The sequence below is a fragment of a genome, unplaced genomic scaffold (genome assembly GCF_019419815.1).
Source record: "Pyrus x bretschneideri cultivar Hongxiangsu unplaced genomic scaffold, Pyrus_bretschneideri_v1 Contig16, whole genome shotgun sequence".
Taxonomy (NCBI): Eukaryota; Viridiplantae; Streptophyta; class Magnoliopsida; order Rosales; family Rosaceae; genus Pyrus; species Pyrus x bretschneideri.
Window position 1 is genome coordinate 4450087 of NW_025999457.1, and position 26591 is coordinate 4476677.

The following is a 26591-nucleotide window of genomic DNA, read 5'->3' on the forward strand; positions in this document are numbered from 1 at the left end:
TACGCACGATTTAAAAGTATTTATATGCGTGAATTGCTTTACTATTTTTTTTATTTCATTATTCTCTTTTTTTATCACTGGCTCTATGCGCTTTTTAAAATGTTTTGAACACAACATTCATGATTTTTTTTTATTTTTTATTATATTTTTCTTCCCCATCATGTGGGCACCGTCAACTTTGTCATTTGTTTATTCTTTTCTCTCTTCTCTTTCATTTTTTTTATTCTTTTCTCTCTCCCCATTTATATTTATATTTTATTTTATGATGATTAAATTACCCACTTACCCTTACTTGATTTGATATATTATTTTGAGTAGGTTTTTGCATTTTTTTGGCTGAAGAGCAATTTGGTCTAATTATTTTTGTCGAAGTCGATGACACCAAAATGAGCCTCCGGCTTTATATATGGAAGACATATTTTGTAATTGTATAGTGTGGTCACTATGGTTGGGTTACAAGGGGAGGTTGGGAGGAATCACGTGTACATAGGTTCAAATCAAATAATTATATTGATGAACAAATCCCTACAAGTCTCTTTAAGATCCATGTGTTCCTTGGAGGGGTCCACCTATTCAATGCCATGTTTCCTCTTCTTTTCCAAAATTAATGGGAAATAAATTGACATGACATACAGAGAGAGAGAGAGAGAGAGATTCTTTGATTCAGAATTAAGTAGCCTCCAATCAAATATAGTTGGTGCCTTCAAGCATTCATTTATATGTATATATATATATATATATCTATATATATGTATATATATAATGTTACCGAAACTAAAATTTTAAGCTATGTTTTATGGAAGCAGATTGTCTGCTCTCCTGTTACCGTGCCATTCCCATCCTTTTCTATTTGTACTGTCACGGTTAAGTCTCGTCAATATTTTATATTCTCACTACTTTTTGTCTTATTATCTCTATAAAAAAATCAATATAAAATATTAACGTAGTTTAACCGTGACCGCACAAATAGGAGATGATAGAAAGGGAACTAGGGTAGACAATTTGCCTCCATATTTTATAAACTAGATAATGTGATTGTTGATAATTAAATTATTACTTAAATATTGATTAACGTGCTTATTTTTTAATAATGACATACCATTTAATTTAAAATTTTAATCCCCTATCATCACCATATATCTTAATCACTCTTCAAGAACCTTTCTATTTTCCTTAACAAATTTAAATAGTGCAAAACAAATCGATTAATGCATGATGTTAATTGGTTATCAGAGGCATTAATTCATTCAGTATTGTGGAAGTGACCGTGAATAAGCCGCATTTAATAGGAAAGTGAGAACCTCGATGACTTTACAGTTGCATGAATTACAATAGTGCTAATTTTTTAGTTTGGTACGAAAATCCTCTAATTTCATATAAGTTGTCATTTTTCTATACTCTTTATCTGCTTGATTTAAGCGTATCTGAAACATTTTATATTTCTTTTGTGATAAAAAGGAAAAAAAATAACACAAAGGAAACATCTTCATCCTTGCGTGGAATTTTATCATGCACAACATTGTATTCTCCGACTCCCAAAAGTTCTTGTATTATTTTCATAGGCTTCCAAATAAGCACAGGATTAATGTGTTGGAAGTTTCTCTCCATGTCCAAAACGCACTCATGGTGTTGCATTGTGGACCAAAAATCATTGCCAATTGGCATCGGAAGCTTATTTATTCGTGTTTTTTTTCTTCGAATTCTCCTCAAAGATGTAATCATTACAACATTGAAAGCGTGCTAAAAGAACATATGATGATGCAGAAGTTCATAAGCATTTAGCTTTTTGGGAAATTTCCAAACAAATAATTTCAATGGAGTCATTTCAGATGATTCGGGTAGGAAGGTATATCTTTTCAATTTTAACCCAAAATGGTTTACGCTATTTAGTATTATCGGTCTAATACTATTCATCTTCACTTGTAATTGAGATGTTTAGATTCAATTTTCACCAAAGATAAATTTGAAGCACATTATTGCTAGCCCATTGTGAGACTTAGCACACTTCCCTACCCCTTAATATAAATAATATCGTTTGTTAAAAAAAAAAAAAATCAGAAATTGATGTATATTCCAATATCATAAATTCATGCAGATTCGGAAATTTAATAATCGGATTAAATTTCAAATTTTCAAAATCATAGAGTTGTATGGCTTAATACAAAGATTAAAAGTATGCCATCTCTCCACATAAGATATATTTTTATATTTCTCCTTTTTTTTAATGTATTTTTGGAATTTTGGTTTCGAATTTACATCAAATGGAATAGTTGAAACTTTATGAATTTTGCTATCCAAGTTGCATCCCTAGTAAGAGCCTTGGTAAATTTCCTTACTTAGGGAGGGAGGTAAATAGACTTGGACAATACCCTAGCTAGGCCATGCACGTAATGAAGAAACAAGCTAAAGCATAGCTAGGTTGTACATTGCTAACTACGTAATGATGACAATAAACTACTTGATGACTCACACGTGAGAAAGTACTTTGCAAATCGGAATTGAGCCCAAGAAAATTCCATAGAATCCCTAGATTGAGAGGGCAGAACTGCCCAAGTCACGCAAGTCCGACCCAATTTGAGAGGCTGGAGGTGCGTTTGTCAACCAATCCTACTGAAATTCCCCTGTACAATGTGTATATGTTGCATAACCATGATCGTGTGAAAGCGGAACTCAATAAATAGCCAAGCGCTTTATTTGCTAGAAAGATTGAAATTACTACGCATATGAGAATTGTTCCCATAAGAAAGTAGTTTGCACCCAAAAGAAAGAATACACAATAAGAACAAGTGGCATACAACATGTTTTTGTGAGTTTCCTTATCAACCCCATTACCCAAAACATGAAATACACATTGAACAAAATGAAACAGAAGCTCTTCAACATAAAATTTGAAGAGAACTGCATAGATTTCCTCAAAGTTCAAAATCCCAGCTTACTGGAATAGAACTACACAAATTCTCGCCATAGGTGAGGGAAAGAGATACGTAAAGGTGTCTCCCAAAACACTAACCTTTTCCCCATTCTTCACCAGAACATGTTTTTCGATCGGCAACCACACAAGCCTATGACCATTTTCATGGTTCCCTAACCACTCAATCCTTTTCCAGCAAAAATTTCCACAACCAAATCCCAAGTAGTGCCTTGTTACTTTTAATCACATTCCTAAGTCCTAACCCTTTTTGCATCAGGACATTTTATTATACACTATTGTTCTATCCAATGAACCCTGTTTTGCTCAATCATATTGCATATATCGAAGTAACTTTGCCTTTCGAATTCTTCCTTGTCAACCAACCCTCGGCACTCGTAAGAGTCTATTTAACATAAGTCCAAAAAAACACAAACAAAAAGAATGATAAGAAACCCGGTTTCACAAGAACCACCGTTACGCATGTAACAATTTGACTACTGTATTTTCCACACCCTACATTACATCCAGATATTGACAGACAGGAAGACATATAACTTCTTTTTATCAGTCCAAAACGAAGCTGAAAGTGTACAAAGTAGACCCTATCTAGCCTATAAGCAAGAAGGTCAAGCAATCGAGAAGGTTAAGCCTGGGAGTAAGCTTAATGGAGATGGCCGTTAAGCACTATTAAAAAAAACTTCACATATGAACCAACAGTTAAGCAGTAAATAGGTCTAAAATGACTTTGCAGTCATCAGATTAATGCCAAACAATCAAACTGAGTGGGCAGATAAACAAACCGCTTGTTTATTGATTCCCACAAACCATCAAGTAAGAAAGCTATTGGTTCACACATTCAAACCAACACATCAATATCAAACACGAACAATAAGTGTAAACACACATTATATATTACTGTTAAACGTAATGCACTATCTCCCTGTTAGTTGTAACAGTTGTTAAGTAGAGTTGTGTCTCTTGAGAAGAGCTACGTTTAGGAAGAGTTGTATGTCTTTAGAAGTCTAGGGTTGTGTCTGCAACTCTTGGAACTAATCCAAGAGTTATGTCTGTTATGAAAAGGTCTGAATGTTATTATAAATAACCAATAAGATGGCCTGGTGTTGTAATCAATTTGAAATCAATAAAGTCAGTTATCAATAAAGCTTCAGTTTGCCGTTTTAAACTCTCTTCCGTATTCTCTCATATCCATCTTCCTCCAACAATTACTGGGTTGAAAAGATCCAACAAGACGAGATGCGGCATCAGTGAAGGGAAAAGTGCATGCCAAAAACAAAAACAGATAGAGCATCACTGGATCAGATGACAATACAAATGATAATGTATTACAATGACGAGATGAAATGAGAAAGCAATAACACGTAAATGATAAGCTACATAAATTACCAGACTTTAAGTAACTAACAGTTCAGTCAATTTTGCAAGTACAAGATCAACAAAAAAACAATACATCGCTACTTAAAGAAATACACAAGGGCATAGTTCATAACATTTAACTAACCACAAGAAAACTTGTAATCAAAAGTTACCTCTCACTAGGATGGATCTACAAACACAAATCACAGACTGACAATCATACAACATTAATCTACAACACCTGCTTTCATCAGTTGGATATATAGCTATACAACATCCAATGTGCAAAATCAAATCAGCATACAAACCAGCCAACTACTTACTCATTTTGAGACCAAAAACACTTCTGGTTTCTTAGCTTTGCTTGGGGTGTTAGCATTTGAAGACGAATTAGCAGCTGCAACAGTCTTGGCAGCCTCACGTGTCCTCTTATCAAGCTGAATGAGACTCTGGGTAGCCAAAATTGCCTGGGGCACCAAATCATGAGATGCCCGCGCATACAATCGCCTTACTGCAACGGAAGCCGCATCCTTAACATCCTGAGAATTCAATGGGGCCAACAAACAATGCCCCAAAATTCGCAATGCAGGCTGCAAAAGCTCCCAAGGTAATGGAATTCTGGACCCCTTTGGCTCCAAATGTACACCATTGCTACTAGGTTTCTCAATCCTCACCGTCAACTGGTCCATTTCTTCGGTCACAACGTCAATCTCATCGCTGCCCTCCAGGAACAATCCCGAATTCATATCGGGCTCGTTGGTATCATCATCACCGAATTGTCGCAGACAAGAGCAATCCTGGCCGGCCCAAGAAGCTAGGAATCGACAAAAATCGATCTTGGACCAAGTGGGCATCTGGGAAATGTGCTTGTAATAGGAATCCAGGGCAACGCCGACGATGCAGGCACGTTTGGTGGACTTCACCGCGACCTGGGGTTCAAGCGGTGGCGACAAAACCCCAATGGATTGGTGGGGGGCGGTGGAGGCAGTGAGGGGGTTGGGTTTCTGGAGGAGTGGGGTGTGGTAGAGAGAAGGTTGAGAGAGATCGGGGATCGAAACGACGACAGGCTTGCCGTTTCGAGCCTTGGTCTCGGCGGCGTAGATGGCGAGGAGAACTGCTTCGAAGCCGGCGAGGGAGGGAAGAGATGGGGAGTCAGAGGAGAGAGAGTGGACTCGGGAGAGGTAGAGGCCGGAGAGGAGGGGGAGGAAGGAGAAAACGACGAGGCGTAGATGGGGGTCGGAGGAGAGGAAGGTGTCGTAAAGCCAGTGACAGAGGGGGTCGGATCCGGAGCCGCAGAGAGGGGAGGAGAGGGCAGAAGAGACGGCGTCGTAGGATTGAAGGGAGGAGAGAAGGGAGAGGGCGGGGCGGTCGGAGTCGGCGAGGGAAGAGAGGGACTGGGAAAGGGAAGGATCGAGGAGAGACGACAAGGAGTGGATGCGGGAGCGGGCTTTGGAGATAGACTCCCACCAGGAGTGCATTGGGTCGTCGGCGGAGACAGAGTTGGAGGTGGAATCAGGGTTAGGGTTGGGGTTGGGTGCGATGGCGGTGGTGTTGGAGGAGGCAGAGGATGCGGGGGAGTTGGTGCTGTGGTTTAGGTGGAACTCCATAATGTTGACTTTGGGTTTGGACTGGGTGCGCAAAAGTAATCTGAATTGTGGGGGAGAGAGAGAGAGAGAGAGAGAGAGAGAGAGAGAGAGCTTGGTTTAGGCGGTTTCTCCTCTCTTTGAGTCGAGTGTTTAGTCTTCCTTTCTCCAAGGAGGCGCAGACGCGGACGGCGGCTGAGTTTAAGTGACAGACAGTGGGAGAAGATTACCAAGACAAAACAAGACAAAGCGTGAAAAGAAATGGGGTGTTTCCTCCATATGAGCGAGTTTCGGATTTCGGTAACTGCATTTTTCACCGCAAGCTTCGGTGTAATTTGTAAAATGAATTACTTTTAGGGGTGTATTTAATTGAGATTTTGAGAGATTTTAATTATTTTAATGAATTTAGGCCACTTAATCAGGATTTTGAATGATTTTCTGAAATTCAAGGTGTATTCAATTAAAATTTAATTTTAAAAAATTTGATAAAGTTGAGGAATGAGAGGGAATTGGAAAGATTTCGTAGTGTATTTTAAAAATCCACAAATCTCACCTCTTCCCATAAGATTTCGAGGGAATTGAATCAAAATTTATATAGAATCTCTACAAATCAATTAAACTCTATAAAAATCTTTGGATTTATAAATCCATTAAAGTTTCTCAAATATACAACCCTTAATTTGTTGTGATTTTATAATTGTAACTTTTTTGTAAATTTCGTCCTTTTATTAATATTATTTGGTCTCGAAGCTGAATGATTGCGCTTAGTTCAAGCCGACGTTGAACTATTTTGCAAATAAAAATTAAGCTGTTTGCAAGTTTTACAAGCCGAACATACATAGTATTCAAGTTGGATTTGTTTCTTAATCAACTTAAGTTAGGTTTGGTTGGTTCTTTTACGAGTTGAGCTTTGAGGAGCTAAAGACGAGCTTAACTCTATGAGAGTTCAAACAGTTTCGACCCCGTTTACAGGCCTAATTATGTCTTTCAAAATAAATTATTTTCAACTTAAACTACTAGACGCGTTCTCAAATTATAAAAAATAGAGTAATGTTAGGTAGACTAAATTTGTAAATTAAATTTGTAATCTAAATTATGCGTCACCATTAAAAAGTAAACACGGTAATCAATACTTAAATAATAGTTCAATCATCAAATTCCCTATCACTTACTTTACAAATTTTATCTTCCTATCATTACCTATCCAGTAAAGTTGTTTGTTAAAACTAAAACGAAAAATTTTCATAGACTCGATTTTGTAAACTAAGTATGTAAACTAAAATGATATAAAAGTTGATGATTTTATTATTACTTAAATATTAATTACCGTGCTAATTGTTTTATTAATGACACTTAGAGCATCTTCAAAGAAGATGTCAAATTGTCCAAATCAGCAATAACTGTAACAAAAGGCAGCATTAATGTTTTCCAACCGAGAAGCCAAACCTAATGTGGCATGACATGGATTGACATCTCTCCCCTTGCTGCCAAATTTGAGAGCACCTTCAGATTTTTTTTAATTAATTATTAAATGCTTTTTATTAATTTTTTATTGGTTTAAAGCATTATCCTTCTGTTTCTTTTCATTCCCAATGCAAAGAAAATACATATGAATTATTATTTTATGTTTAAAATTTGATTTATCAGTTGGAGAGAAAAAATTTAAAAGATGTCAAAATGTTATGTAAGCTTTCAAATTTAAAATTTGACATCTCCTTTAAAAATTATCTTAGTATACAATTTTAATTTACAAATTTAGTTGCATTACTTGACCGAATCCCATCCCTGTACCACTCACCAAACGAGCTCAAGAAAATAGAAGTCCCAGCGCGCCTTTTCTCCTTGAAATCTATTTGTACACCATTCTAATGGTTGAACCGCCGCCGCTGCCGCTCCCTCAGGAAGCAGAACGACAGCGAGCCACTACTTCCCCCGGCACCAAAATCGTTAAATTACCATTGCCAACCACCTCGGATTAAACTGTATAATATTTACTCATCCCGACCCACCTAGGGCTACCATTCCCTCCACCACATCACTAGGAGCAACCCGCTGCCTGACCTCGGCCACTCCCGGAGGAGCTCCCCAGTCTTAGCCCGTACAAATTACAATACGTATCATGGTGTTTATTTCCAAGGGTGATTACTTTACTTAGGTATTTTGGTTTGAATTTTAAGAATTTAATTAAGAATTGGGTTAAGAATTTTTTCCAAATTTCCCGTCAAATTCATTGTTAGGATCGGTTTCGGTTGACGCCCAAAATGTTAGCTTCTTCAGCTTCAGCTTCTGCTAGAGCCGTTTTTCGCTCTTGCCCAAATGCGGTCAAAGGGTACTTTTTTTTTTCCTTTCATTTCACTTCCTCTCCTGTTTTTTGGCATTTTCATTCATATTTCTGCCAAGAATTATTAGCATTAGGGTTACGAAATTATCAAACTCTGGATTGATTGTGTTGGAATGTGTATGTTTTCTTATACAGGGACCCTTTTCTCTGGTTGTATTGTGTAACCCAAAATGTTTTCGATCACTCGGTGCCATCCACTACATGTTTTACACACTCTCCTTCCGAAGCTTCGTGTACATCCTCCGCATTGGACTCGTTATCCGTGCGGAGGTCAAATGTTTTTACGTCTCATAGCATTCTTCGAAACTGCCTGCCTGCTACTGCTAGATGCATGAGCAGTACATCATTGGAGGTGAAGACAGACAATGATGTTGTCAGGTTTTCAATCGGCAAGCCACTCGATAAGACTGGTCCCTCAAACAATGGGAACAAGAAGATGGATGTGGCTCGGCGTGTTAAAATGTCCAAGAAAGCCAAACTGAATGAACTGCGATTTTACCGCCTCAAGGCCAAAAAGAAGATGAACTCTCCAAACCCACAAGTTAGAATTATATACAAACTTGAAAAGGTTGGTGAGATGCTTTGTTCTCTTTGAATGCCTTGCTGCTACTATCTCACTATCTCATCATCTATAGTTTTACACTTAAGTGCCTTGATTTATCTTTACAAATAACTTTTTTCTTTCTAACTATATTCTTTTATTACTTTTATCTCAGTAAATTTCTGTATTCTTTAGGCAAAACGAAAGGAAGCATGGTTGATTGAGAAGTTGAGGAAATTTGAGGTTCCCAAAGCCCCCGCTGAAACACATGATCCTGAAATTTTAACTGAAGAAGAAAAACATTATCTTAAGCGAACCGGTGAGAAAAAGAAGAACTATGTCCCAGTAGGAAGGCGAGGAGTATTCGGAGGGGTGGTTCTAAATATGCATCTGCATTGGAAGAAGCATGAAACTGTTAAGGTAATTTGCAAGCCTTGTAAGCCCGGACAGGTTCATGAATATGCTGAAGAGCTTGCTCGACTGAGTAAAGGCATTGTGATTGACATAAAACCTAATAATAGCATAATTTTCTACCGGGGAAAGAACTATGTGCAGCCGAAAGTGATGTCACCTCCGGATACATTATCCAAAAATAAGGTAATTTTCAGCTACCATTAGATTGTTCAATTTTCTTAATGTGGAAGTTAGCGCCAGAAAGTATAGGAGGTTTAGACTGGGATTTTGTCTTGTCCTGAAAATAAAGTGTTCGTAACATTTTTGCACGTTATAAGTTATCAATTTGTTTGAGTGAAATAATTTTCTGTTAATGCTGAGTAGATATGATGTGATTATTGAGCTTTTTGCATTACAAGGAGTGTGCAATATACTGGATGTGATACACCATTATTTCTTCGTATTTTGGGATTTATAGTTTGAGTACACAGGTTCCTTTCTCTTTCAGAAATTTCTGTATTTGCCAAACTACCGGATGTAACACTTGTTTATACTTCTCCAGTTGATTGTCTTTTTTTTTAATCCTGCTACAGCATTGTGTTTTTACTGTACTCAATTTTGACCAAATATGAATATTTTTGGGAGAATCGCTGCTGTCTTTTGCATTCCTCTGCTTTTTATCTTTTTGTGGATAACAATTGACACGAAAATGTGATCTGAAAATGAGACTTTTCTTTAAATGCGTAGTTCTAATCTCTTTTTTATAGGTAACATAAACTACTTTTAACTAATAGAAGGGTGAGTTACAAGAAATTTAAATTTTGATTCAGGTTAAATTGTTGTTTTTGTTTTAGTACCTTTATGGAGAAGAGATAAAGGATATTGTAGAGTAGGACTGAAATTTCACAAATTGTTAGATTCCAAGTAAGAAATTTTGTTTTCCAGAATGCATAAATAAGAAATAATTCTGGTTGCCCGTGAATGATTTTAAGTCGTCTAACTATTTTCCATGGAAGTATTTTCTTTAAAAGCGTGTAGATGCTTGAGACAATAGGACCTCCTGTACCCATTTCGCTACACACTTGTAGTTGATTCACTTCATGGACTGGTGGAGATGGCTACGATTTTTAACATGATTGGAGATTGTTTATCGCTGGGGAATGAGTTTATCCCTTCTGCAATTTTCTGACAACAATTTCGTCAAGATTATTGAGCTGTTTGGGCTAGTATCGGGGCATAGGATTGATATTTTCAAGAGCGTTTTCTTGACATCAATATAGGGGACAGTAGGTTAGTTTCATCGGAGAGTTGAGTGGCCTCAGTTATTCATGTCTCATTGGTGGCAATCCAATGTGTCTTAAAATCTGCAATTCAGTGGTAGAGAAAGTCAGGAAGAATTTAGAAGGGTGGAGGAAAGGTTGTTCTTCAAGGGTTACCCTTATTTTGATAGAGTCGCATGCAACTTATTGCTCAATTGGTTTTGGGTTGTGTGGTCATATTATTTCAGGTACCTTGTGCAAATAACCAAGGGTGAAACTGTTAGCAATGAGAATTTAGAGGAGAGAAATAGGTCTTTTCTTGGTAAGTGGTTGTGGAGTTTCCTCTTGAGCTAACCTTGCAGGTCTCAATCCTTGGATGGAACCAGGCAGAGTAATAGTAGAGGGTGGACTATGGGATTCTCAGCTTTGAGAGTGATTCTCTGGGAAGTCTTTTGAAATACAGTTAGCAATGAGAAATTTAGTTTTGTGTCCTGTTTCTTAGGTTGAGGATGGTATCTTTTGTTGGCTGCTAGTCAAATTTGGTTATGGCGTTCGTCTTTGATAACAAAATTATTCTGTTTTCAAGGGTCTTAAATAAAATGAAATTAAATTTACAGTTTTAGCTTATCTTATTTGTACTCCACATTATGATTCTATTATGAAATCATCACCCCAGAAGGTTGAGATATTGGAATTGACTTTTTCATGAAGGCCAATTGATCAATTGGTTTAAAAGCCATTGATTCTCACATGAATGCAAAGGTTAACGTTACAATTGCTTTTGTGTTTAAAACACTGCAGGCACTGGAAAAATATAAATACGAGCAGTCCCTCGAACATACAAGTCAGTTCATTGAAAAGCTTGAGAATGAACTAGAAGAGTATCAAAAGCACGTAGCTCGATTTAAGAAAGCAAATGAGGATGCAACACAAGAATCTTTGGTCAAGACGTGAACAGTAAGGTATTTTACATGCCCTCAAACCTTATTTTGACCTCGAGTTCCCGTTTGCTTGAAAGCATTAATATTTCATTAACATGTGAAATGTTTTGACACCTTTGGATTTGGGATAGTCTGGATTGGTCTCAGACCAAGCTCTTAGAGCCATTGGGCCAGTAATTTGATTAGCGTTTTGAGTTTGCAAGATAGATCATTGGTTAAAGATCGTGGGTTTGGGTAACTTGGTGTGTTTTTGGAAGATGGGTCTTCCTCAAAAACCATGAAAAACTTGAATGTTGCTTAGTGTGGTAGAATGACTAATTTTGGGGTCTCGCTTTTGCAGCAAACGTTTATGAAGCTGGTGTTGGAGGTGTGTCAGATTCTGCATTTCAATCTCTTTGAAAAGCGAACTTGTCTTGGCTAAAAGACGGATGCAGCACCTTTGTGCTATATGCTCTTCGTGGATTCCGAAACTTTGGTGTTTAGTATTTGAAAGTGATCAATCTTTATCTGAGTTAATTTTCCAATTCTGTTGATTTCTTGGCTTCCATAGCTGACTGGGAGAGGCGGAGAGGGAGAGAGGGAGAGAGGGGAGGGGCTGCCGTGGGGATGGGAGATGGTGTATGTGAAAATCCATTGGAAATTTGACAAACTAAAAAAACAAAAAAACAAAGAAAGGCCACTTAGTACTACGGTATAGTAATATTCATTTTCGCTTATAAGAGAGATCTTAGGTTCGATTTTCACTAAAGGTGAATTTGAACTAAATTATTGCTAGTCTATTTCTGAGACTAAGCTTACCTTTTTTCCCTTAGTATAAATAATATCATTTGTTAAAAAAAAAAAATATATATATATATATATAATATTAGGATTTTTATCACAAATGGTTCCTGAAATTGACCATAACCATCAAGATGGTCCTTGAAATTGATAATCAATCAATGTAGTTCTTAAAAATAGATGTCGCAAATCAATGTGGTCATTCCGTTACAATTCTGTTAAAAATTTCGTTAAGTGCTGATGTGACATATAAATAGCCTCATAAGATTGACAGGTTTTTATCACATATGGTTCTTGAAATTGACTCACATTATCAAGATGGTCCTTGAAATTGACCTACACCATTAAAATTGTCCCAAAAATTGAAAATCGATGAATGTAGTCATTGAAAATAGGTATCGCAAATCAATATAATCATTTCATTACAATTCTGTAAAAAAAAATTGTTATGTGCTGATGTGAATTTAATAATTAATTAAAAAAATTGTCTAAATACATTTTTGCACAATAGAATTTTTTTCTTATAATAGGACCTGGTCCGAAAAGAGATCCCTTCTATAAATTCTCAAAGGCACAAGGCTTAACTAGGCCTAAGAGGGGGTTTGGAATTAGTTTTCAGCCAACAATAGACGCATCTCGGTTATAACCTCATTATCTCAAGGTATACCTCTGATCTTTGAGTCACCAAACCACCAGAGAAGCGTCGAACAAGCTCTTCAAAATTAAGGTTCTGAGGATGTTGACCGCTTAAATGTTAGCAGTGATGTCCCAGAAATCGTTGCCAATCAGTTAAGCCGTCATCAAAGGTGATCTCGATCTAGGTTCCATTCAGAGAAGGGTGCCGAAGTGTGTAAAGATTGGTGTATTGAGATTTTTTTAAAGAATAGACAGCGAAGGAGGTAGAGGAATGTGGATTAGTATTGGAGCTGATTGCAGGACTGTTTTTGGGTTCTCAACTTTTTATTAACTATTAAATTATTACACCTATTTCTAATTTTATAAAATTTAATTAGATTCGTGTTATCTATTTATATGTCACATCAACACATAATAGAATTTTTGATAGAATTGTAATGGAATGACTACACTGATTTGGGACACTTACTTGTGGGACTACATTGATCGATTTTCAATTCTATAGACCATTTTGATGTCGCATGTCAATTTCAAGGACCATTTTGATGTTGCATGTCAATTTCAAGGACTATTTGTGAGAAAAAAAAAAAAACTTATGTGACCCATTTATGTACCACATTGACACTTGTTATGTTACATATGGTAAGATGTAAGTTGTAGAGAGTACCAGTATTATTAGTTGTGGGGCATTGGTCCATTTTGGTTCAAAGGCGAATTTGAATCAAATTATTGCTAGCCCATTTTGAGGCTATACCCACCTTCTCCCTTTAGTATAGATAATATCATTGTTTGAAAAAAAAAAAATACAAATATATAATACTATTGTATGCCCACACATGAAATTTTCTATTTTTAAAATTGAAGGTAAGAGGAAGGGAATGAGAGAGAACGTGGGAGTGGAGGCGGGGAGATAGGTTTTTTTTTTTTTTTTTTAATTTATTATTTATTTATTTTTTTTTAAATTAAAGATGTTAAAATCATCTATAGAGGCTTAACACAAACCAAAAAATTTTCGTTTTGTGAATTTACGTTACTGTCTTTAACTTTTTTGTTGTGATAGAAGGTTAAATAGTTTTTGTCCTTTTTAGTTGACAAAGAACATTCTATTAATATGTGGTTTAGATAAATTAATGGTTCTAATCTTTAGGGTACCCAGACCTGAGACCTTGTGTAGAAATCTTCGGTACTTGTTATGTTACATATGGTAAGATGTAAGTTGAAGAGAGTACTAGTATTATTAGTAGTGGGGCGTTGGCCCATTGCCCTAAAAGTTTAACATGGTATCATAGTGGGTTGATTGCTTGAATAAAAAATATTGCTGGGTTTTTACTTTGCATGTACGAATTAACAAAAGAAAATTAATGATAGATGTTGAATTATCTGCACGCATTGATCAATATTGGGAAGTTAGCTACTATGTAGCAGTCTCACATAAAATAGAATATAAAATGAATGGTTCTACTTAGGACTAGTTTTGTATTGTTGTGCTCATGAAAAAAAAAAAAAAAAAAACTGCACGTGTTGGGCAATGAGAATAAACAGTTTTGAAATAAAGCAGTAAAATAATTAGTAAACTATAGTTGTAAAGTTGTTATGATGTTTGGTAAACTTTTATATAAAATAGCGTTGACTGTGTAAAATGATAAAAAAAGACTTAATACGTATGTGTATTAATTTCATCATTTGGCAAACAAAGGTCAATTAATAAAAATATAAATATCTACACTAAAGGGGAGGGGATAGGTTTAGCCTCACAATAAGTTAGCAATAATGTAATTCAAATTGGCTTTTGGAGAGAATCGGACCAAAGACACCTAAGACCGCTCACTTACAAGTGAAGATGAATACCACTAGACCGTAGTACTAAGTGACAATTATTAAAAATACTTATTAAAAAATATTTATATTTTAGTTTAAACCTCTCACACTCTCGTATCCCCAAATTTGAAAACCCAACAAGAAAATCAAACAAAAAAAAAAAAAAGAAATTTGGTTGAAATTTTCAGACAAGAGAAGCTTACCAGATAAAGGACGTGAGCTATGAGAACGCAACCTAGGAGAGGAGAGAGATCGCTGGGAGGAAGGACGCCCTAAAATTCAGATCTGATTTCTACAACTGGTAGCATATAATAAACGAAAAAAATAAGGGCATGATTGATTTTTGAAAAGTTCATTTAACGATATTGTTTACCCATGCTATAAGACCAAAAAAAAAAAAAAAACCAGTTTTTTGAAGCTGACTTTTGCTATTTCAGTTTTTTGGCTAAAAATTGTGAAAAAAAACTGGTTACAAGGGTTTACCAAACACAAACACCCAACTTTCATATATATATATATATATATATATTTTTTTTTTATAATTTAAGCGGCACTGCTACTAGTAGGTGGTACGATAGGGATTTGGATCCTCTCCTGAACTAATGAAGAGGATCCTCCTAACCAATCATCATGAGCTGTTGAATTTTTATCCAACGGTTACAATCATTATAACTTTAAAAGGACCCCTCTGTTTGTAGCCGTTGGATAAGAATCCAACGGCCCACGATAATTAATCATAAGAATCCTCTTCATTAGCTTAGGGGAGGATCCAAATCTGTAAGATAGCAACAAAATTGTACTTCGGAACAAATAAAGCTTTTTCTCTGCTGTGCAAAGTGACAAACCAATACAAAATTAATTAATAATTTTTTTGAAGAAAACTAATTAATAATTAATTACAGTAAAATATGTCCAAATGCATTATCTACACACATATATATAAACTAACCCAAAATCCTCCATATCAACGTCGACAACAATGTAAAAACAGCCCTCTCCTAGGTTTTTTCAGCAAGAATGTGCACCATGTCCGTCCTTGTTTTTATCCTCCATCGACATAGAAACATTTAAATAGCTAGCTGTACGCAATAGAATTTTATGGGAATATTTGCTATTGCTTAGCTACAAATCGTCCGTCGAGATTTTCGATTACTTATTGTACTTATTGATCTTTATGCCATCAGTTGCTTGTTCATCATCAGAACAAGTATTGAATATTGATGATGGAAAAACATTACCTTATTGCTGTTCTTATTCTTGTTCCGTGTTTGCTGTTACGCGTTAGATGCGCTACAGCCCAGGTTGGGTACAGCGGAAAGGAGAAGGATGCTCTTACTGCCCTCAAGACTAGTTTCAATCATCCCTTCCTGAATGCTAACTGGACGGCTGATCCATGCTTCATGAGTCAGCCTTCCATGTGGTCTGGAATTCAATGCACTAATTTCGGTAACATCGGCCGCGTTACTGGAATTGTGTTGTGCAGTATGGAACTCAGAAGCAACATCAAGCTCGACGCGTTCATGGACTTCACTGAGTTGGCAACCCTGAGCTTAAAGAACAACTCTCTATGGGGAAACATGATGGACTTTAGTCTCAACCTGAAATTGACGCATATTGATATGTCCGGCAACATATTACATGGGGAAATTTCACTCTCGCTTTTGAGTCTTGGGATGTTGGAGTCGTTGCTGCTTCAAGATAATGACTTCGAGGGTCCTATTCCGGAATTTAACCAATTGACCTTAAAGGCATTCAACGTCTCGAATAACAATCTTAGCGGATTGATCCCAGCAACTCATGCTCTCCAAGCATTTGGCTATGATTCTTTTTCTGGTAACGCAGGATTGTGCGGGCCGCCTTCTTCCATTTTATGCAAATCTTCTAGCACTGTTCGTGGAATTGACAACCTAGCATCTGGTCAAGTTGGTAAACCTAGTTCTTCCAAGTCCGAGGATAAGTTAAGCATGTACTGGTTCCTTTTGGATGTTGCTGCTCTTGTAGCTGTAATTTTTCTTTTCCTTCTTTACTGTAAGAAATCACAGAAGCTAAAAAAGATGATGAAACAATTGGAGAAGACTAAATCGGCATCACCGAATCAGGACGAAAAAGGTGAGGTTGGTGATGATAAAGACAAGAGGATAGAAGAAGGCCGTCAAGATCAGACAATGAAAGCTGCCGAGGTTAAAGGACAGGATCAACACACGAGAGGGAAGCTGGAATTCATTCAGCCCCACGGAGCAGATGATCATCAAATATTTGAAATGGGAGATCTTCTAAAAGCATCCGCGGAGAGTTTAGGGAATGGCATCTTTGGGAATAGCTATAAGGCGGAGATAGTGACGATGAATAACGTGGCAGGCAATCAAATTAAGCAATCCGTGGTAGTTAAGCGGCTAAGGGATCTGAAGCCACTGGTTAGTGAAGATTTCACAAAGCAGTTGCAGCAGATTGCCAGTCTGAAGCACCCCAATTTGCTGCCTCTTCTTGCTTACTACTTCTCCAAGGATGAGAAGTTGTTGTTGTACAAATACATTCGCCAAGGGAATTTATTCAACCGATTGTTTGGTACGTACCTATACATTACGAATACGAGTGAGTTAATTCTTCTAATTGATATTTACGAAGATAGTGGTTTATATATATGCAGGAAAAAGAGGTCCAGACCGCATTCCATTTGGATGGAGGTCAAGACTAATAGTTGCTCGAGGTGTAGCCCGAGCAATCGAGTATCTCCACAGGAATGCGACCTCATCAATACAAAGCGGCAGCAGCAGCAGCAGCAGTAGCACTAGCACCGCTCCTCACGGGAACTTAAAGTCGACGAACGTTCTTCTGGATGATAATGATGGGGTTCTTGTTTCTGATTATGGTTTTGCTTCGGTTGTTGCGATTCCAGTTGCAACACAGCGCATGGTCATATACAAATCGCCGGAGTACCAAAAGTCCAAGAAAGTCTCGAAGGCATCTGATGTTTGGAGCTACGGCAGCCTTGTTTTAGAGCTCTTGACAGGAAAGTTCTCAGCTTGCACAGCCCAACCGGGCGTGAATGGTATAGACCTCTGCGGTTGGGTTCACCGAGCAGTTAGGGAGGAATGGACGGCTGAGATATTCGATATGGAAATAACTATGCACAGAAGAGCCAGTAGTGATATGGTTAGACTGCTAAAAATTGCAATGCGTTGCTGTGATCCGTCCCCTGAGAAGCGACCAGGGATGGATGAAATTGTGAGAGAGCTGGAGAATATAAGGGTTACTGAATCAGAAATCGATGAAGATGAAAGCTCGTCTTTGGATCAATCCTTAACAGATGAGTCCGTATCAGCCACTGCCCTTCCTGCAAGATATAAGTAGTATTGCCTTGTCATAGGGATACCACAATATAACACACAAAATACTTCCATCCACTTTATGGGACTCCTCCTTGTCAATCTAGTTGTAATTAGCGTATTTTTACTTATAATGTCATCAACAGAATCGTAATTTTACTTATAATGTCATCAAGGCTTGGCTCCTTGTCAATCTAGTTGGCAGTTTAGTAGTTTACTCTTCTGCTTTACATTGAGGCGTTTTAGTAGGGTTTTTATTTGCTTAATTCTGTACTTATTTTGCGCTGTTTTCTATTTGAATGAATGAATTAATTAATAGTCAGAGTCTTACGCCTTCATCACAATCGAATCGATCAAATCGGAAAGTGTTTACTTTGCCTTACATATTGGACGGAACTAACTTTTGGACATGTTATAAAATCGACAATGACGAACAACGATTGTGAAGGTTAATCCGAAGCTTGAATTTAGGTGTTTATAAGGTTTGCACTTACGAGGGAGACAAAATTTGATGGTTTGGCTCAAGAAACAATGAGTAGAGTTTAGAGTTGTTTGGTATCTTAAAGCATCTTCAATAAACTTTGGGAGGAAAATTACTCGTCAAATGTGAGTGTCTCACATCTTTGACATGAGAAATTATGGTCTAATATGATCTCAAAGGCAAAAATAGCCTACAACATCAGCACTGCTGTTGAGACGTCTCAAATTTCGGAAGCTTTTACACATATGAATTGTTTAGGTGAATTTTGGAAAGCTAATAAAACTACATTAAAACGATGGAAAATGAAAAGCTATGAGGATTTTGGCTGGAAACCTCCAGATAATGATTATGTTAAAATTAATTTTTATGGTCGTGTCAAATCTAATGGTGATTTTGCTGCAGGTTTTTGGATCAGAAATTGTTTTGCTAAAACCATGTAACCCCTCCAATGTGCTTGGCTTACTTATCGAATTGCCCATGGCTAAAGATATTTGGAAAAGTGTGACTTAAATGTCACGATGGATCTGATGAATCCCTGATCTATGAGTTACGATGCAAGGCTCCCCAGACCAAACAACAAGGTCGTCCAATTCAATTGTATTTTGCTGAATTGAACAATATTTGGCAAGAGCTTGACAAACATCAACCTAGCAAGATGGTACGTGCGGCTCGCTTGAAGAGCCGAAAGAAGGATCTGATCAAAGACTAGATCTATGATTTTCTTACTGGCCTTAGTGATGTGTTTGACAAAGTTGGAAGTGATATTCTCCAGATGAAACCACTTCCGGGGTTGGCAAAATGTTTCAACTTTGTCCGTCGTGAGGCTCAGCGGCAAGCAACCATGCTTGGCACTAAAAGCCATGTGGATGATTCTCCCATGGCTATGGTTGCAAAAGTCCATATTTTGGAATGTCTCGGACCGCCCATTCCTCTGAAAATGTTGACAAAGATAGTCTTCATTCTATTTAGAGCCTTTCTCTTATGAGATTGTTCAGCTTTTGTTTTCAAATTCTCTGCGATTGTGGGATGGTACTGGAAATGGGGCTCTATTTGGGGTTTCAGGTCTCTCTTAGCTAGCTAGCTCTGGGAGATAGTGGACCTTATATTTCAATTTTTATTGCTCTTAATTTAATTCTTTTAACCATCACCCTGCATCAGAAACCTTATTTCAATATATGACATCCCCTCCTAAAGGAAGCGTAGTAACAACAACTAAAGAATCTCTTGCTGTGACGAGGACCGGTTCTGTTGCCGCCACACCTACTTTATCTTTACATCGTACCTTGCAAATTCCTGCTCATCTTTTGTATGTTGATCAGGTTACTGAACAACTGGATTGCATTATATTACTGTTTCCTCTTTTTTGCTTGCTTTAGGATATCCAGACTCAAGGTAATAATTGCGCGTGGTACTAAAAGAAGGGGTTGCACTATGTGGATGATGTGACACCAGATCGAGTGAATCAAGTTCGCCGTGGTGACAGCAAGAAGATTAAAAATATATGGTTGTGGCATCATCGGTTAAGGCATGCTTTCCTTGGTTATTTGTGGCCATTACTTCTATCTTCATCTGGTGGTGTTTCAAACTCTAATCTAAAATGTATGTTTTCAAATTAGCTAAAGGTCATATTTTTCTTTTATTCTTTGAGTTTTAATAAAAAGACCGAATCCGTTTGATTTAGTTTATTCTGATGTATGGAGAGACCCAATTTCTATATGTCATAAAGAATAAGAGTGATATTGGATTCATTTTATAAAACTCTTATAAGATGTTTCAGAGTCAATTTCCACTCTCTATCAAAAGTTCTCCAGTCTGACAATAGCGGTGAGTATGTCAATTCAGAACTCTAAAAACTTTTCCACGAAAATGGTATCTTCATGAAGCTACATGTCCACAAACTCCTCTACAGAGTGGCATGGCCGAGCAGAAAAATGTACACATATTGGAGATAGCTCGGGCTCCTATAGGTGCATCAACTCCAGTCTTACTGGGCCGACGCAATTACCAATGCTATATGTCTGATGGATTGGATGCCCTCTAGGATTATTGACTTCTGGACTCATCTTGAGGTTTTGGTAGACCATATATATTTATCCTCTACCCTTAATCTTACGCCATGTATATTTGGGTGTGTGCCGCATGTTCATGTTCAAGAAAATCAATGAAGTAAACTCAACTCATGTGTTGTCCGATGCATTTTTTGGGAGCACTTATGGCTCCGTATATTGCTTACTGAGATCGGGTTTTTACCTTGTTTTTTTTTTTTTTTTTTTGTAACTGGGTTTTCTTATTTCAAGCAGTTTTCTACTTCTTGTTAAGGTTGGCTTCAAAAGATGTTTTTAGCAGGTATTGGCCTAGTTCCTCCGCTTGTTTTACTTTTTTTTTTTTTTGTTCCCTTCATATTATTAATAAAATCTAGTAGAAAGGGAATGGGCGGGCGGTTTTTGGGTGCAACGGTCTTTTCTCCTTCGGGAGAGGGTTGGTGTCTCGTATACGACTGTTGACGAAGAACTAATCTCATTTAATCCGTCTCTACAAATTAAAAATTTTTAAAATTAAAAAATTAAAAAATATCGGGTTTAAGTCTCAAGGGGCTATACAGCTTTCTTGTCATAATCCAGCAACTAGGGAAATAGCAAATAATCATGTCCAACATGACCAAACTAAGCATGTGGAGGTAGATCGATACTTTATCAAAGAGAAGCTAGTTGTGAGGTTACTAGAGATACCGTTTGTAAGGTCTAAAGAACAGTTGGCAATTGTTCTAACACATTCGATATTTGCTAGAGTCTTTCATGACTCACTTGACAAGTTGAGCTTATGAGACATCTATTTGTCAACGTAAGGGGGAGTGTTGTCGTGAGGCAATGATTCTTTGTATTTATTGTATTTATTATAAGATTGTAATTTTCGTATTCTATGAGATTTCTTGTATGCTTGGTCAGCTTGTACATATATTTCACCTCCTGGAGAGAAGAATAGACATTGAATTATAACCCTTAATTTTCTGCTATCAATTTTATCTTTTGGTTTTGTAATTTTCCACCGGCAATAGTTCCGAGATTATTATTTGATTTGTATGTGTTAACTCTCAAAATTGGAAGGTCAATAAAAACCAATATGGTCAACTCTACATGGGTTTGAAAAATAAGACAAATATAGAAATAAATTTTTTTAAGTGGTTCACTCATAAAGAATGAGCCACATCCACTGGAGTACTCTTGTATATATGAGTTGTGAATTACAGAGGATCTTGACTTAAGTAATCTACTTATTTCTCTTGGACTCGACCGCTTATAAGGGTACTCCGTTTCATCTACTTATTTCTCTTGGACTCGACCGCTTATAAGGGTACTCCGTTTCTTTATTTACGCCCTTAGTGAATCCTAAAAGACTAGGGTCTTTACTTCTACCACTGTTCTACTAATAAATAGGCAGAACACATAGGCATGATCTACAAGGTACTTCTCCACTCGACACCTGGGGAGGAAGTGACATTTACACATGGCTACTAACATGATTTCTAGGGTCGACGCGTTTTGAGTGCAGTGCTCATCCAAGAGGTTGAATAGCATTTTGTCCAAATGCTAGGCCTAACAGCATTTATGTCATGTTATAAACTTATTCTTCTGTTGATGGCCAACATATGGCTCAGAGTTAACGTCTGGACAGACCTGTCCTTGAAGTTCTGTGCCAAAAAATTGTCAGGTCTATCAACAGTCAGATAGTACTTTAAGTTTTACGCTCGTTTCTCTTTCTCGGTAGACGATCTAAGGATAGGAGCGATCGTTGATGGCGATCATCTTTGGTTTGTTGCGATAGCGCAACATCTGCTGGATTTGTTGGGCTGGTTTGTGTTGGAAATTATATATCATAATTAATATTATAATATTTAATTTTTGTATGAATGAAAAATAAGAGTCATGTGTCATAGTTAAATTCAAATTCATGAGTTGTATATGTTCGTTGGAACCTTAGACGACAGTCATAATGTTTCAAAAATGGTGGCTTGTGTTCTATACAAACACAAGCATCCCACCTATCTAAGAGGATTAAGAGAAGAGTTTTCTCCAATGTCTTAGTAAAAATCCGAGTCGTGTCTTGAGAGTACGGAATATAGGAAGTTCACCAAAGTCCGAAGATTGAAGTGCTTTAACTTCAGATTATAAATTGTTGAATCCTGGGAGACGGACGCCTACCGAACTATAAGCACAACAGTAAGGGCGAAATTCTATCTTTAGGACATTGTATTTATGCAAGCCTCAATCTCCAAGTTTGTCAGTTTTTCTAAACTTACTCTTTTGTTATTTATATTAATCTCATACATAATTGATGTTGTGAATTTCTTTATAAATATTATTATTGCAATTCTTGCGTTATTTTCATATTTTCTAATATTGCTCCAACAATCTAAAAACAGAATTTCTTTATGCAATAATTAGAAAAATATTGACACACCCCGACCCAGAAAGTCCACTTGGACCCTGAATCGAGCTGTGTTGGCCGACACCTGGAAGGTGACGAAGCCATAAAATGTGATAGTGCATAAAAAGTGAATAAATTTGAATCTAAAAGTGTCTAAGTACCAGAGTGCGCTACGAGTGGGAGCGAACCCATTTCACACGCGATGTCAGAGCATAAGTAAGGTACAATAGTGTGGGTAAGAATCATACCCAAAAAAAAAATATTCTAATACTAAGATTCGCCACAGATTCTTGTCGATACAAACTCAGCAGCTAAAACCTGAAGGGCACCAAACAGAAGGTGTGAGTAAGCAATAAAACCAAGCTTCCCAAAGTTATTACCTCTCTAAAAGTAATGCCCCTAAATGTAAAACCCGTATCGTTTTCCATAAAAAAGTACAACATATATACATATATCCAAACCATACTTAGAAATGACCAAAACCACGGTTTGCCATCAAATCCACCATACATTAATAAGTAGGTCAAAAGAACTAAATCAATACAAAGTGATATATCAGTCAGAGTCATCTAAAATGACATGTACAACTTATCCGTATCTCATCAATCATGGCTAGCATATAAGTCGGAGTCACCTGTAGTGACCTGTACAACTTATCCATATCTCATCAATCTTATAAGTCGGAGTCACCTATAGTGACCTGTACGACTTATCCATATCTCGTCAATCCTGGCTAGCATATAAGTCGGAGTCACCTATAGTGACCTGTACGACTTATCCATATCTCGTCAATCCTGGCTAGCATATAAGTCGGAGTCACTATACGACTTATCCATATCTCGTCAATCCTGGCTAGCATATAGCTCAATAAGTATACCTGCACACGAGTCGGAACCACCTAAAGTGGTCTGTACGACAGGACTGGGTGTAAATAAATACGCTCAAGTGCTACGATCACGTGAAGACTGGGCGAATAATCGCGGGTCACCTACGAGTCGGAACCACCTAAGGTGGTCTGTACGATAGGACTGTGCACCTACCTTGGATCCAAGGTGAGCGTAAGGTGCGGGAGGTGAACATCACGTGAAGGACTGTGCCTTGGCCACGGGCGGGAGCACTAACACCGAGGTGCAGGTTTATGAGCTCTCAATGCATCTTAATATAACAGGTGCAACTCATGGCAACCAGTACGACCGTATCGAAGTTGCCTAACTCATAACTGTAGTCATGCTATAACCCAATCGATTCAACTAGTATCATAAACTCACCTGAACTTACCTGGGTGTCCTGAGTTCACCTTTGCACTTGAAAGCATTCCCAATAATTATATGCAAGTAATATACATATGGATATATCATGATGCAATCTACTACTCAACCATGTCGTAGCATTTTCAATTATAAACAATATGGTGTGAAGTGTACCATTAGTAACGCCCTACTCTCAAACCCCTTATTTTCAGGGATAAATATCCATGACAATCCAATTAACTCTAATTTAACTAACTAATTCACAAAACTAAAACTTGTCTTTACCAATTTCCTTCGCATTACTCAATTTCCCAAGCAAGGCTTTTGTCTCAAATATTTTATGGCTGCATCTAACGTCTCGTTAGACTGCCTACGTACCCTAGACAGGGATCAAGCCATTCGTAGTTCATATAGTACCTCAAGCATTCACAATAATTATATATGAAAGTAATATGCCTAATCACTTTAAAAGTGTCGATAGAACTCTCAATAATATGCACAATAAAAAGGAAAAGGTCCACTCACTTGGAGTCCACGCTATACTTCTCTAGCGCACGCATCGAGGCGTCCTGAATGATCTGTCCCTGTGGCCAATTATCAAATCATATCTCAGAACTCTTATCCGTAGAATACGTAATTCACATAAAACACAACCTCAACGACATTCTAAAATAGTTTGATACCCATTGACCACAAGTCAACCGTCGATCAAAGATCGACGGTAGGGTTTACAACCTTGTATAACTTGACCCGGAAGATCCATATATCAGATTTCCAATCCGCAACTCCCAACGATCCAAAATATGTTTCTAGAATAACATATTAAAATTTCATTACGATCCAACGGTCAGATCTCCGCCAATTGCCTAAAACAAGTGGCCGTGAACATTTATTCTACTAACTTACAAATCCAATTCAGGAAGATCCGTAAGTCGGATTCCAGATCCGTAAATTCCTATGATCTTTAAATATTACTTATTATAATGTATCCAATTTTGGTGACGATCCAACGGTCGAATCATCGATTCACATTTTATCAAGTAACGTATCATAACAAATTTAGGTTTCAACGATCAACCTACGTCATTCAAATGACAAAACTGAATTCAAAACATTCTACATAGGCTAAAAATAGCATTGGCGGCTCACTGGCCACGCGCCGCCGCGGGTGGCGGTCAGCCACCCCGACTCGCCGGAAAATCCAACTATTTCCAAAAATTCTCAAACTTCACAGAAATGAAGATCTCAGTGAGTGGAGCCACTTTCATACCTGCCACGAAGTCCAAAAGTGGACGGAAGATGGTCAATTTTTCCCACGAAGCCGGCGGGTGCCTAAAACTTCCCGATGTCGATTCGTCGTCTACAGTGGTCCAACGGGGTCAAAGTTGGTTGAGTTTTGCTCCTGGGATGATGGGCTACAAAGCCCAAGTGGTGGCATCGGCCATCGCTTTGCCGATTTGCCGGAAAATCGAAAAGGGTGGCCGGAGCACCATTGATTTTCGTCAATTTTCGTGGCCTCAAACCTCCACATCCCATGGTTAATCAAGGTGGTTCTTGGGTGGATTTTGTAGAGGGGAATGAGAGCTTCAAGATGGTGGTGGTGGCATTGAAAAACTCCACCGGAGTTGGCCGGAATCGGCCTTGAAAGATGGGTAGTCGCGAGTTGGAAAAAACCCACGGGAAGCTGGGATTTTTTTTTTTTTTTTTCCTTCTTTCTAATTCTTATTGGTCTCACTCTCTCCCTCTAATTTAATTGGTTCATTCCTATTTGTGCCTAAAATCAGATTGGCCACTTTCCCATAAGATGGGAATTCAAATAATTTATAACTAAACTTTAAATAGCCATTTTCAAACGTCCATAACTATACCGTTAAAATCCGAACTCGCAAACGGCTTTCGCCTATGCGTTCACATCCACGAGTACTACGAGAATATGTTAAAAGAATAAGTCATACGTCTCTCTAGACGATGGTCAATATAAGTCAAAATCTTTGCCTCCATGGCATTTTCGTAAATTCACGCTTTTAAAATAAAATAAAAACGTAAAATTTGGAACGGGTTGTCACAAATATGGATTTAAAAAATAATTATATTGAGAAAGTAGGAAAGAATGATTTGGATATATGTTAGTGAAACTGCTATTTAAAACTTTGAAACGCATGCATATTGCTATGAAGATATTGTTCTTGAATTTCATTAAGACCGAAATGGGCACTTTGTTAAGGGATTGTTTATTTAATGTTTTTTTTTTTACATTTAACATTATTGTTGTTGGTTCAATACTCTAAAAATTAGACATTGAGAATGGCGATCAGTTCTTGTGATATGTGATTAGTTTTAAGACTTTGAAACGCACGCATATTGCTGTGAAGATATTGTTCTTGAATTTCATTAAGAACGAAATGGGCAATTTGTTAAGGGATTGTTTATTTAATGTTTTTTTTTCCATTTAACATTATTGTTGTTGGTTCAATATCTAAAAATTAGACATTGAGAATGGCGATCAGTTCTTGTGAAATGTGATTAGTTTTA

General features: G+C 37.3%; 3 protein-coding genes across 4 annotated transcripts; 2 read left to right on the top strand and 1 right to left on the bottom strand.

Annotated features, from left to right (window-relative positions):
* Positions 1-4284: 4284 nt before the first annotated feature.
* LOC103930280 lies at positions 4285-6117 on the bottom strand. The gene has a single exon (XM_018643263.2). It carries the CDS (start codon positions 5890-5892, stop codon positions 4609-4611), a length of 1284 nt encoding a protein of 427 aa, XP_018498779.2. The 5' UTR covers positions 5893-6117; the 3' UTR covers positions 4285-4608.
* A 1694-nt stretch (positions 6118-7811) lies between these two features.
* Positions 7812-11870, top strand: LOC103930281 (uncharacterized CRM domain-containing protein At3g25440, chloroplastic). Of its 2 annotated transcripts, none has more exons than XM_009339590.3 (6): positions 7812-8023; positions 8106-8197; positions 8345-8777; positions 8946-9347; positions 11204-11364; positions 11684-11870. In XM_009339590.3, the coding sequence occupies exons 2-5, from the start codon at positions 8130-8132 to the stop codon at positions 11354-11356; spliced, it is 1056 nt and encodes a 351-aa protein (XP_009337865.2). In that variant the 5' UTR covers positions 7812-8023; positions 8106-8129; the 3' UTR covers positions 11357-11364; positions 11684-11870. The 2 variants fall into 2 exon arrangements, with proteins under 2 accessions (XP_009337865.2, XP_048436977.1); XM_048581020.1 differs by having other exon boundaries at positions 7812-8006.
* A 3930-nt stretch (positions 11871-15800) lies between these two features.
* Positions 15801-17928, top strand: LOC103930304 (probable inactive receptor kinase At2g26730). The gene is made up of 2 exons (XM_009339624.3): positions 15801-17142; positions 17225-17928. The coding sequence occupies exons 1-2, from the start codon at positions 15801-15803 to the stop codon at positions 17926-17928; spliced, it is 2046 nt and encodes a 681-aa protein (XP_009337899.2).
* Positions 17929-26591: the final 8663 nt, after the last annotated feature.

Coding starts and splice junctions, on each gene's coding strand:
- LOC103930280 (XM_018643263.2), bottom strand. CDS start 5,892: ATGGAGTTCCACCTAAACCACAGCACCAACTCCCCCGCATCCTCTGCC.
- LOC103930304 (XM_009339624.3), top strand. CDS start 15,801: ATGGAAAAACATTACCTTATTGCTGTTCTTATTCTTGTTCCGTGTTTG. Junction 17,143..17,224: donor TTTATTCAACCGATTGTTTG/GTACGTACCTAT, acceptor ATATATATGCAG/GAAAAAGAGGTCCAGACCGC.
- LOC103930281 (XM_009339590.3), top strand. CDS start 8,130: ATGTTAGCTTCTTCAGCTTCAGCTTCTGCTAGAGCCGTTTTTCGCTCT. Junction 8,198..8,344: donor TGCCCAAATGCGGTCAAAGG/GTACTTTTTTTT, acceptor TTTCTTATACAG/GGACCCTTTTCTCTGGTTGT. Junction 9,348..11,203: donor ATACATTATCCAAAAATAAG/GTAATTTTCAGC, acceptor AAAACACTGCAG/GCACTGGAAAAATATAAATA.